The following is a 12,365-nucleotide window of genomic DNA, read 5'->3' as shown; positions in this document are numbered from 1 at the left end:
TGTTGAGATGGAGTCTCACCGTGTCGCCCAGGCTGGAGTGTGCAGTGGCACAATCTCAGGTCACTACAACCTCCACCTCCCGAGTTCAAGCGATTCTCCTGCCTCAGCCTCTGGAAGATTACAGGCATAGCTGGGATTACAGGCATGCACCACCATGCCTGGCTAATTTTTTGTATTTTCAGTAAAGACAAGGTTTCACCATGTTAGTCAGGCTAGTCTCAAACTCCTGACCTCTAATGATCCATCCATCTCGGCCTCTCAAAGTACTAGGATTACAGGCGTGAGCCACCATGGCTGGCCTGCATTTTTCTTTACATGAGTAATTTCATAAAGAAAATCTGAAAAAGATGACAAAGTTGATTAAAAAAAAAAAAAGAAACACTGTTCACTGAAAAAGCAGTATGAGCCAGGTGCAGTGGGTCATGTCTGTAATCTCAGCACTTTGGGAGGCCGGACAGGTGGATAGCTTGAGGTCAAGAATTCGAGACAGCTTGATCAACATGGTGAAACCCTGCCTCTACTGAAAATACACAAATTAGCTGGGCATAGTGGCAGGCCACCTGTAATCCCATCTACTTGGGAGGCTGAGGCAGGAGACTCGCTTGGACCTGAGAGGCAGACGTTGCAGTGAGCCAAGATCGAATGACTGTACTCCAGCCTGAGCAACACAGGAGTCTCAAACTCCTGACCTCAGGTGATCCACCCACCTTGGCCTCCCAGAGTGCTGGAATTACAGGCTTGAGCCACTGTGCCCAACCAGGACACACTTTTGTTTCTTGAAATACCCACTCTTGAAACAGTCTTTCCTAACCCACTTGCTAGGCCAACAGAGCATAGGAGGAGCCAGAGTGTTTATATTTGACCCCAATACCTCTGAAGGTCCTTCAGTGGAGCCTGAATAAAGGTGTAAACAAAAATCATGGGTGTCTCCTTTTTTCTACTGGTTATAGGGCCGTCGCAGAATCCTGAGAAGAAGAATGTCTTCTACATGTGATTTAGGTTGTCTTGATTAAATAAGAGTAAAACATCTAAACTCTTTTTTTGTTTTTTGCTCCTATAACAGAATACACACACTGGGTGATTTATAAAGAATAGAAGTTTAAGGCTGGGCGTGGTGGCTCACTCCTGTAATCCCAGCACTTTGGGAGGTCGAGGTGGGCAGATCACCTGAGGTCAGGGGTTCGAGACCAGCCTGGCCAACATGGTGAAACCCCATCTCTAGTGAAAATACAAAAATTAGTTGGACGTGGTGGTGGAAAGCTGTAATTCCAGCTACTTGGGAGACTGAGGCAGAATTGCTTGAACTCAAAAGGCAGAAGTTGCAGTGAGCTGAGATCCCGCCATTGCAGTCCAGCCTGGGTGACAAGATCAAGACTCTGTCTCCTGAAAAAAAAAAAAGAAAGAAAGAAAATATTTGGGCTGGGTGCAGTGGCTCATGCCTGTAATCGCCACATTTTAAGCAGCCAAGATGAGAGGATCACTTGGGCCCAGGAGTTTGAGACCAGCCTGAAAAACATAGTGAGATCCATCTCTATTAATTTACTTTCTTATTTATTTATTTTTGAGACAGAGTCTTACTCTGTTTTCCAGGCTGGAGTGCAGGGGCATGATCTCGGGTCAGTGCAACCTTCGACCTCCCAGTTCAAGTGATTCTACTGTCTCAGCCTCCTGAGTAGCTGAGATTACAGGTGAGCGCCACCACCCCCAGCTAATTTTTGTATTTTAGTAGAGATACGGTTTCACCAAGTTGGTCAAGCTGGTCTCAAACTCCTGACCTACCAAAGTGCTGGGATTACAGGTGTGAGCCACTGCACCCAGCCCTCTAATAATCTAAACATTGTTAATAAATATAAGAAAACATTTGTTAGGTGTATAGTAGGTAACAGAAAGGTATCTGAACATAAAATGAAGAAACACCATATTGAATCCAGAAGTACATTAAAAAACACAAAATGAAACAGCAAAGTGGCCAGGCCCCGCTGAGTCGGGGGACTGGGTCTGGGATGGGTTCCCTCCTCATCAATAAGATGCGGGAGGAGTACCCAAACAGGATCATGAACACATTCAGTGTGGTGCCCTCACCCAAGGCGTCAGACATGGTGGTGGAGCTCTACAATCCCACCCTCTCCATCCACCAGCTCGTAGGAAACAGAGACGAGACCTACTGCATGGATAATGAGGCTCCCTATGACATCTGCTTCAGAACCCTAAAGCTGCTACGCCCACCTGCGTAGCAGGTGGTGTCTGCCACCATGAATGGAGACACTACCTGTCTGTGCTTCCCAGGTCAGCTCAGTGCTGACTTCAGGAAGCTGGCTGTGAACATCGTCCCGTTCCCCCACCAACACTGCCTCATTTCCAGCTTTGCCCCCCTGACCAGCAGGGCAGCCAACAGTCCTGGACTCTGAAAGTGCCCGAGCTCACCCAGCAGATGTTGGATGCCAACAACATGATGGTGGCCTGAGACCCCTGCCACGGCCACTACCTGATGTTTGCTGCAGTGATAAGGGTCCACATGTCCACGAAGGAGGTGGACAAGCAAATGCTTAATGTCCAAAACAAGAACAGCGGCTACTTTGCTGAGTGGATCCCCAACAATGAGAAAATAGCTGTCTGTGACATCCTGCCCCGAGAGCTAAAAATGTCCAACACCTTCACTGGCAACAGCAGGGCCATCCAGGAGCTGTTCTAGTGCATCTTGGAGCAGTTCACAGCCATGTTTCCACACAAGACCTTCCTGCACTGCTACATGAGCAAGAGCCTGGATGAGATGGAGTTCACCCAGGCCAAGGGCAACATGAATTACCTGGTGTTCAAATACCCACAGTACCAGGACACCATGGCCGAGGAGGAGGGCGAGTTTGAAGAGGAGGTGGCCTGAAGCCTCCAGTCACCGAGGAAAGCAGGAAGCGGTGTGAACTCTTTATTCACTTCCAGTGTGTCCTCTGACCTGTGCCTCTGTGTGTGCACTTGGTTTTCCCTATCCATGTCCCATGCTGTACACACACCATTACTGAACTATTTTCATAGTGACCAAAAAATTTTTTGGTTTATCTTCATGTGACTTTTTTTTTTTTGCCCAATATACATTTTGTCTTCTGTAAAATTCCTGTGCCCCTACTGAATACTTCTGTGTGTGGCTGCATATGTGTCTGTATGTCATGAAGAATAATTATCTACAGATCACAGATGCAGATCTCAGAGTTTCAGTGTGTATGCATTCCTATAATCTCTTCAACTCGTAAGAACCTGAATTTTAATCTTGGAGACAGAGGCTATCTCTTATCTTTTGAAAGATTGGAAATCCAAGGGCCTGAGCTGTTACACCCTAACATTAATAAACTTCAATGAACATCTCATACTGATCTTCTGAGTGGGAATGTTCTCATGTAACCAGTGGGAGGGAGGAGGTCCTCCCTTTTAGCAGCTATTTTGCAAGATGCTTTCCTTGTGGGCTTGGTCTCCTTGTCCTCACCATGACCTCATAACCACATCAGTCCCAGCTCATTTCTGAGAAAGCTGGGGCTCTGAGCCCCACTGAGAATTGGTGTCTGGGCTCAGGCAGCAGGAACACAGCAAAGGGGGAGGATTCTACATGCCAAGGTTGGGAGAGGCAAAGCTGGGAGTCGCAGGGGGAGAGAGAGGTTGCTGGGGAGAAGATGACGCCAGAACAGCTCAGGACTGGCTTTGAGTTTCCTGCCAGAGTCGACCTGATTCTCAAGACCAAGGCGCAGCTCCACTAAACCAGACCCATCCTCACTGTTAGTCTCCCGGCACCACAAACAGTAGGGCAGACAGGGCCCCTGACAGAACCAAGTGAAACTTCCCAGAGCTCTAGGCATTCATTCACCCTGATCCAGAGACTTCACACACCCAGGGAAAGAATCATCATTCCTAGAGATAATGGACTAAGGGCAGTAGGGCAATGAGCAAGTGCTGGGGGCATAATTCCCTGTGCATACCAGGCTATCTGAGCTCTCCCGTGGCAGCTCTATGGGGCCCGCATGCAGCCTCCATGCTCCTACTCACACTGTTTACCCAGCCAGGAGCCTTCCAGCTCCACCTGAGTTACACAGACCCCCAAGTGAAAATCAACCAGCTCCATCTGTCTCATTCACAGCCTCCTGCTTGTTCCTAGGAGATTCGGTCTCTTTCTTTTGCACCCTGGGTCCCTTCACTTGTGCTTCCACTGTGGGTGGCTGGTCACAATCTCTGTGCCCTTTAGTGTGGATCTCTCTGCTGGAGGAGACAGGACGCCCTGCAAGTCAGGGACGGGTCTCATCCCTCACAGAGTCAGCCATGTGGCCCAGGTTTGATGCACACCTGCAGAATTGCTATTTCTTGCTTCTATACACAATCTCTGGCTGGGCTGGTAGCTCAAGCCTGTAGTCTCAGCACCTTAGAAGGCCTCAGTTGGCAGATGGCATGAGTCCAGAAGTTTGAGACCAGTCTGGGCAACATGGTGAAACACAGTCTCTAATAAAAGGTTAAAAAAAAAAAAAAGAGAGAGAGAGAGAGAGAGAGAAAGGCATGGTGGCTCATACCTGTAACCCCAGCACTTTGGGAGGCCGAGGTGGGTGGATCACCTGAGGTCAGGAATTCAAGACCAGCCTGGCCAATATGGTGAAACCCTGTCTCTACTAAAAATACAAAAATTAGCCAGGTGTGATGGTATGCACCTGTAGTCTCAGCTACTCAGGAGGCTGAGGCAGAAGAATCACTTGAACCCGGGAGGCAGAGACTGCAGTGAGCTGAGATCTGAGATCGCACCATTGCACTCCAGCCTGGTGGCAAAGCAAGATTCCATCTCAAAAAAAAGAAAAAAAAAAAAAAGAAAGGCTGGGCACTGTGGCTCATGTGTGTAATCCCAGCACTTTCAGAGGGCAAGGCGAGCACATCAAGAGATCAGTAGATCAAGAATGTCCTGGCCAACATGGTGAAACGCTGTCGCTATTAAAACAAAAAATTAGTTGGGCATGGGGACATGCACCTGTGGCCCCAGCTACTTGGGAGGCAGAGGCAGGAGAACTGCTTGAACCTAAGAGGCAGAGGTTGCAGTCAGCCAAGATGGTGCCACTGCACTGCAGCCTGGCTACAGAGTGAGACTTCATCTCAAAATTTAAAAAATAAAAAGAAGCCAAATGTGGCGGTGCGTGACTGTAGTCCCAGCTGCTGCTCTGAAGGCTAAGATGGGAGGATCACCTGAACCCTGGAGACAGAGGTTACACTGAGCCAGGATTGCACCACTGCACTCCAGCCTGGGTGACACAGTGAGACTGTCCCCACAAAAAACACAAAATGTGTCTTTATCTACAAAAGATACCTGCTACTAAACTCATGATGAGGAAATACTGCAACCGACTGTGTACTCTCAGAAACCTGAGAAAAGTGACCAGGATCTCAGCCAGTGTCACCTTGTACTGCAAAGCCCTGCAGGACCATCTGTGCCGTTTCTTTCTATTCACTCAAAAAAGAAGAGATGAATTTTTTTACAAATTACTTTATACCATTCAAATCAACACATCAAGTGGTGCATTTAGAGGTGTTGGTTGAGGTCTCAGAGGCCGCATGACTAGAGGAGGGGGTGAAGTCCGAGGGGACAGTCAGGTGAAGGTTGAGTGTCGGTTGAGACAGCAGGTCAGCCAAGTGAAGGAGGTGGTCGAAGTACGAGAGAAAACCTAGGAAGGAGGTGTCTGAGGGCTGAGAGGTCATGAGGAGATTCTTTAGGTCCTAGAGGAGACTCACGTGAAGGTGATAGCTAAGGGAGGCCACCAAGGTAGAGAAGGTGGCCGAGGTACCAGTGGCCACTAAATGGAACAGTAGGCTGAGGTCCCAGAGGCCACACTGCTGGAGGAAGAAGATGAAGTCCCCCAGGAAAGAGAGCTGGATGAGGTGGATGGGGCCCCCCAGGACAGAGAGATGGATGAGGTGGATGGGGTCCCCGAGGACAGAGAGACGGATGAGGTGGATGGGGTCCCCCAGGAAAGAGAGCTGGATGAGGTGGATGGGGCCCCCCAGGACAGAGAGATGGATGAGGTGGATGGGGTCCCCCAGGACAGATAGACTGATGAGGTAGATGAAGCCCTCCAGGAAAGACACCTGGATGAAGTGGATGGGGTCCTCCAGGACAGACAGATGGATGAGGTGGATGGGGTCCTCCAGGACAGACAGGTGGATGAGATGGATGGGTTCCCCCAGGACAGACATCTGGATGGGGTGGATGGGGTCCCCCAGGATAGACAGGTGGATGAGGTGCATGGGGTCCTCCAGGATACACAGGTGGATGAGGTGGATGGGGTCCCACATGACAGACTAGATGGATGAGGTGGTTGAGGTACCTCAGGACAGACACCTGGATGAGGTAGATAAAGTCCCATAGGAGGTGCAGCTGGAGGAGGTGCTAGAGGTCCCACAAAACAAATAGTTGGAAGACATAAAGGAAGTCTCAGAGGACACTCAATTGCTGGAGGTGTCTGTGGTTTCAGAAGATCACCAGCTGGAGAAGATGGTGGAGATACCAGAGAGCACTTGACTGAAGGAGGTGACTGTGGTCTCAGAGAACCTTCACTTGGAGAAGATGGTTGAGGTGGCACAGGACATTCGAGTGAAGTAGGTGGTTGAAGTCCCAGAGGACACATGACTGAAATAGGAAGTTGAGGTTCCAGAAAATGCTCAAGTGGTGGAGCTGCCTGTGGTCTGCCAGAAAGTCATTAGCTGTAGAAGATGGTAAAGGTAACAGATTCCACTCGGGTGGAGGAGTGTGGGGCTCAGAAAGTCTTCAGCTTGAGATGATGGCAGAGGTATCAGAGAACACTCAAGTGGTGGTGTGTGAGGCCTCAGAACATCTTCAGCTGGAGAGTGGTAGAGATACCAGAGGACACTCACGTTGAGGTGTGTGGGTGAAGATTTTCTTAGGAAATCTTCAGCTGAAGATGGTGGGAGAGGAACTAGAGTACACTCAGGTGGAGGTGTCTGTGGTCTCAGAAGATCATCAAGAAGGTGAAGAGATACCAGAAGACACTCTATTGAAATACGTAGCTGAGGTCCAAGGGGACACTCAAATGGTGGAGCTACTTGTAATCTCAAAAATTTTCAGTTGGAGAAAGTGGTTGAGGTCCCAGAAGACAATGGATGGAAGCTGTGTGTCGTCTCAGAAAATAATCAGCTGGAGATGATGGTAGAGGTATCAGAAGATACTCGAGTGGTGGCGTCTGTGGTTTTCAAAGATGATCATCTAAAAAAGGTGGTAGAGATGCCAGAAGACACTTGAGTCGTGGTGTCTGTGGTCTCCAAAGATTATCAAACAGAGGAGGTGGTAGAGATGCCAGAAGGCACTTGAGTGGTGGCGTCTGTAATTTTCAAAGATGATCATTTAGAGAAGGTGGCAGAGATGCCAGAAGACACTTGAGTGGTGGTGTCTGTGGTCTCCAAAGATGATCATCTGGAGAAGATGGCAGAGATGCCAGAAGACACTTGAATGGTGGCGTCTGTGGTCTCCAAAAATTATCATCTGGAGAAGGTGGTAGAGATGCCAGAAGACACTTGAGTGGTGGTGTCTGTGGTCTCCAAAAATTATCATCTGGAGAAGGTGGTAGAGATGCCAGAAGACACTTGAGTGGTGGTGTCTGTGGTCTCCAAAGATGATTATCTGGAGAAGGTGGTAGAGATGCCAGAAGATACTTGAGTGGTGGTTTCTGTGGTCTCCAAAGATGATCATCTGGAGAAGGTGGTAGAAATGCCAGAAGACACTTGAGTGGTGGTGTCTGTGGTCTCCAAAGATGATCATTCAGAGAAGGTGGTAGAGTTGCCAGAAGACACTTGAGTGGTGGTGTCTGTGGTATCCAAAGATTATCAACCGGAGGAGGTGGTAGAGATGCCAGAAGACACTTGAGTGGTGGTGTCTGTGGTATCCAAAGATTATCAACCGGAGGAGGTGGTAGAGATGCCAGAAGACACTTGAGTGGTGGCGTCTGTGGTCTCCAAAGATGATCATCGGGAGAGGGTGGTAGAGATGCCAGAAGACACTTGAGTGGTGGTGTCTGTGGTCTCCAAAGATTATCAACCGGAGGAGGTGGTAGAGATGCCAGAAGACACTTGAGTGGTGGCGTCTGTGGTTTCCAAAAATTATCATCTGGAGAAGGTGGTAGAGATGCCAGAAGACACTTGAGTGGTGGCATCTGTGGTCTCCAAAAATTATCATCTGGAGAAGGTGGTAGAGATGCCAGAAGACACTTGAGTGGTGGTGTCTGTGGTATCCAAAGATTATCAAACGGAGGAGGTGGAAGAGATGCCAGAAGACACTTGAGTGGTGGCGTCTGTGGTCTCCAAAGATGATCATCGGGAGAGGGTGGTAGAGATGCCAGAAGACACTTGAGTGGTGATGTCTGTGGTCTCCAAAGATTATCAACCGGAGGAGGTGGTAGAGATGCCAGAAGACACTTGAGTGGTGGCGTCTGTGGTCTCCAAAAATTATCATCTGGAGAAGGTGGTAGAGATGCCAGAAGACACTTGAGTGGTGGCGTCTGTGGTCTCCAAAAATTATCATCTGGAGAAGGTGGTAGAGATGCCAGAAGACACTTGAGTGGTGGCGTCTGTGGTCTCCAAAAATTATCATCTGGAGAAGGTGGTAGAGATGCCAGAAGACACTTGAGTGGTGGTGTCTGTGGTCTCCAAAGATTATCATCTGGAGAAGGTGGTAGAGATGCCAGAAGACACTTGAGTGGTGGTGTCTGTGGTCTCCAAAGATGATCATCTGGAGAAGGTGGTAGAGATGCCAGAAGACACTTGAGTGGTGGTGTCTGTGGTCTCCAAAGATGATCATCTGGAGAAGGTGGTAGAGATGCCAGAAGACACTTGAGTGGTGGCGTCTGTGGTCTCCAAAGATGATCATTCAGAGAAGGTGGTAGAGTTGCCAGAAGACACTTGAGTGGTGGCGTCTGTGGTCTCCAAAGATGATCATTCAGAGAAGGTGGTAGAGTTGCCAGAAGACACTTGAGTGGTGCGTCTGTGGTCTCCAAAGATGATCATCTGGAGAAGGTGGTAGAGATGCCAGAAGACACTTGAGTGGTGGTGTCTGTGGTCTCCGAAGATGATCATTCGGAGAAGGTGGTAGAGATGCCAGAAGACACTTGAGTGGTGGTGTCTGTGGTCTCCAAAGATGATCATCTGGAGAAGGTGGTAGAGTTGCCAGTAGACACTTGAGTGGTGGTGTCTGGTTTTCAAAGATGATCATCTGGAGAAGGTGGTAGAGATGCCAGAAGACACTTGAGTGGTGGTGTCTGTGGTCTCCGAAGATGATCATTCGGAGAAGGTGGTAGAGATGCCAGAAGACACTTGAGTGGTGGTGTCTGTGGTCTCCAAAGATGATCATCTGGAGAAGGTGGTAGAGTTGCCAGAAGACACTTGAGTGGTGGTGTCTGTGGTTTTCAAAGATGATCATCTGGAGAAGGTGGTATAGGTGCTGGAAGGCACTCAAGTGGTGGTGTCTGTGTTCTTGAAGTATCATCATCTGGAGAGGTGGTATAGGTGGCAGAAGACACTTGAGTGATGGTGTCTGTGGTTTTCAAAGATTATAATCTGGAGAAGGTGGAACAGGTGCCAGAAGACACTTGAGTGGTGGTGTCTGTGGTTTTCAAAGATTATCATCCGGAGAAGGTGGTATAGATGCCGGAAGGCACTCAAGTTGTGGTGTCTGTGTTCTTGAAATATCATCTGGAGAGGTGGAAGAGGTGCCAGAAGACACTTGAGTGGTGGTGTCTGTGGTTTTCAAAGATTATCATCTGGAGAAGGTGGTACAGGTGGCAGAAGACACTTGAGTGGTGGTGTCTGTGGTCTCCAAAGATGATCATCTGGAGAAGGTGGTACAGGTGGCCGAGACACTTGAGTGGTGGTGCCTGTGGTTTTCAAAGATGATCATCTGGAGAAGGTGGTATAGATACCGGAAGGCACTCAAGCGGTGGTGTCTATGTTCTTGAAATATCATCTGGAGAGGTGGAACAGGTGCCAGAAGACACTTGAGTGGTGGTGTCTGTGGTCTCCAAAGATTATCATCTGGAGAAGGTGGTACAGGTGCCAGAAGACACTTGAGTGGTGGTGTCTGTGGTCTCCAAAGATTATCATCTGGAGAGGTGGAACAGGTGCCAGAAGACACTTGAGTGGTGCTGTCTGTGGTTTTCAAAGATCATCATCTGTAGACAGTGGCAGCGGTGTGCATAGACACTCAGGTGGAATTGTGTATAAGCCGAGAAAATCATTGGCTGAAGAAGGTGGTAAAGCTGCCAGAAGACATTCAGGTGTAGGTGTCTGTGGTCTCGAGAACTCATCATCTGACGAAGCTGGCAGCTGTGTGCATAGACACTCAGGTGGAATTGTGTATGGGCTCAGAAAATCATTGGCTGAAGAAGGTGGAAAAGCTGCCAGAAGACATTTGGGTGTAGGTGTATGTGGTCTCGAAAACTCATCATCTGACGAAGGTGGCAGCGGTGTGCATAGACACTCAGGTGGAATTGTGTATGGGCTCAGAAAATCATTGGCTGAAGAAGGTGGAAAAGCTGCCAGAAGACATTTGGGTGTAGGTGTCTGTGGTCTCGAAAACTCATCATCTGACGAAGGTGGCAGAGGCGTGCATAGACACTCAGGTGGAATTGTGTATAAGCTCAGAAAATCATTGGCTGAAGAAGGTGGTAAAGCAGCCAGAAGACATGCGGGTGTAGGTGTCTGTGGTCTCGAAAACTCATCATCTGACGAAGCTCGCAGAGGTCCTAGTGGACACTGGAGTCGAGGAGTTGTCAGAGGTCCCAGAACACCTTTAGCTGATGGGAATGGTGGAGCTCCCAGGCGACACCCAAATGGAGGAGGTGACGGGCAAGCCATCAGTGGTCCTGAAGGGTCAGCCATGAGGTAGGGTGAGCAGGGCAATGCTGAGCAGTGATGACGCTGTGCTGCAGCCATGTTAACCTGCGGGCAGAAGGAGGAAGTGTTTTGACATGTATTAATTTGACAGACAGAACCACCACCAACAACACAGGCTGCAACTTATGTTGCTGCTGATAGTTTTTTGCACCTTTCCATCCTCCAGGTTTCAAAACAGCAGCATCAGTGTCATGAAGTCACCCTTCCACTAAGTACCACTGACAGCTGGGGAGTGAAGAAGAGTCGTTGGGACAAACTGTTTTCTCCGCATGCCACTGCATCTCTCTGCAAATGTAGGCAGGCTCCGGGCCTGCCCCCAGGAAGACAGAGTCATGGCGCAGTAAGGAAGAAGCATGTTTCAGACACAGGAGTGTCTCTGTCCATCCTCATTCCTCCCTCACCGCCATCACCAGAGCATGTTCTTGGCATCAGATAAATAGTGAGTAAGAGAGGCACGAAGAGCCCATTGTCCACACATGTGTTACAGCTTCTTTTAGGAGAATGTTCTCCAGGCCTTTTATGTTCTGTCTCTGATTCTCAGAACTCTGCAAGTCAGCGTGACCACCCTGCTCCAAATCTAAGTAAACAGAGCCTCCCCGAGGAAGAAGAACACGTGCCCAGGGTCACAGAGCTTGCAGGAGGCAGAGTGGAAGTCTATTCCAGCTCTGCCTGCAGGACCCTCTCATTTTCCCTCTGATTCCCTTCTCGACAAAGGGTCTTCTTCACTATGGGGGTGCCCCCCATGAGCACAGATGGCTCTGGGGAAATGTGGATTCTTGAAGAGAAGCAGGGAAACTGGGAGAGGGTTTTCTGTCAGAGCAATCCCACATACACAAGTCAGTTAGGCATGGCCAGAAGATTTCTTTTAACTCCCAGGTAATACAAATTTTAAGTGCATTATGACAGAAATAATACTTTTGTCCAGGGAAAAATGAGGTGGAAATTCTGAAAAAGGCAAGTTTTAGAAACGTGTTTAATTTCTAGTGTACAGTTCCCATCACGTGTCATCTCAGGACTCGGCAGCTGTTGAAGGTACAGAAGCCACACGAGAACCAGCAGAGCTGCGCATCATGGAAGGCCTTGGTTGGGAATTGTCACTGTGGGTAACAGGTTACTTTCACTTTCACTAACTCACAATCGAGGCATATTTTTTACTACAAATACAGAACTCTGACACTTAGATGTTAGATCGGGGCACCACCAAATGGGGGTGAAGGTGATTTTGTACAACACCGTTACCAACAGGAATGGGACTGTGATGAACTACAGAATTGACCTTGACGAAGAGCATTCAGAATTGCACAAAGCACATATTAATGCTGGATTAATGAGTTTTCACTTTCATCACTTCTGAGAATACAGCAGATATTTCAAATGTTACTCACCTACCTTATAGATAAAAACAAACAAAATAAAAGAAAACCCCACTTCAATCAGAAATAGACCCCACAACA

At 48.6% G+C, this 12,365-nt stretch overlaps 1 protein-coding gene and 1 pseudogene across 10 annotated transcripts in view; one reads left to right on the top strand and one right to left on the bottom strand.

The window, feature by feature from the left end:
* The first annotated feature begins 1,926 nt into the window (after nucleotides 1–1,926).
* On the top strand, nucleotides 1,927–3,071 carry LOC118146188 (tubulin beta chain-like; annotated as a pseudogene).
* Nucleotides 3,072–4,801: 1,730 nt separating this feature from the next.
* The window catches only part of LOC103796577 (uncharacterized), a 196,163-nt gene continuing 188,599 nt past the window's right edge, over nucleotides 4,802–12,365 (bottom strand). For 4 of the 10 annotated variants that reach the window (XM_078344626.1, XM_078344627.1, XM_078344623.1 and 1 more), the window contains one exon: nucleotides 4,803–10,956. In XM_078344626.1, coding sequence (XP_078200752.1) covers nucleotides 10,174–10,956 — 783 coding nt within the window. In that variant the 3' untranslated portion in view covers nucleotides 4,803–10,173. Of the gene's footprint in view, nucleotides 10,957–12,365 lie in introns of all 10 variants that reach the window. The other 6 variants (XM_078344630.1, XM_078344629.1, XM_078344631.1 and 3 more) reach the window with 2 other exon arrangements.

Source organism: Callithrix jacchus, chromosome 12 (genome assembly GCF_049354715.1).
Source record: "Callithrix jacchus isolate 240 chromosome 12, calJac240_pri, whole genome shotgun sequence".
NCBI lineage: Eukaryota > Metazoa > Chordata > Mammalia > Primates > Cebidae > Callithrix > Callithrix jacchus.
Note: the sequence above shows the minus strand (reverse complement) of the source record. Positions and strands in the feature narration are given on the sequence as shown.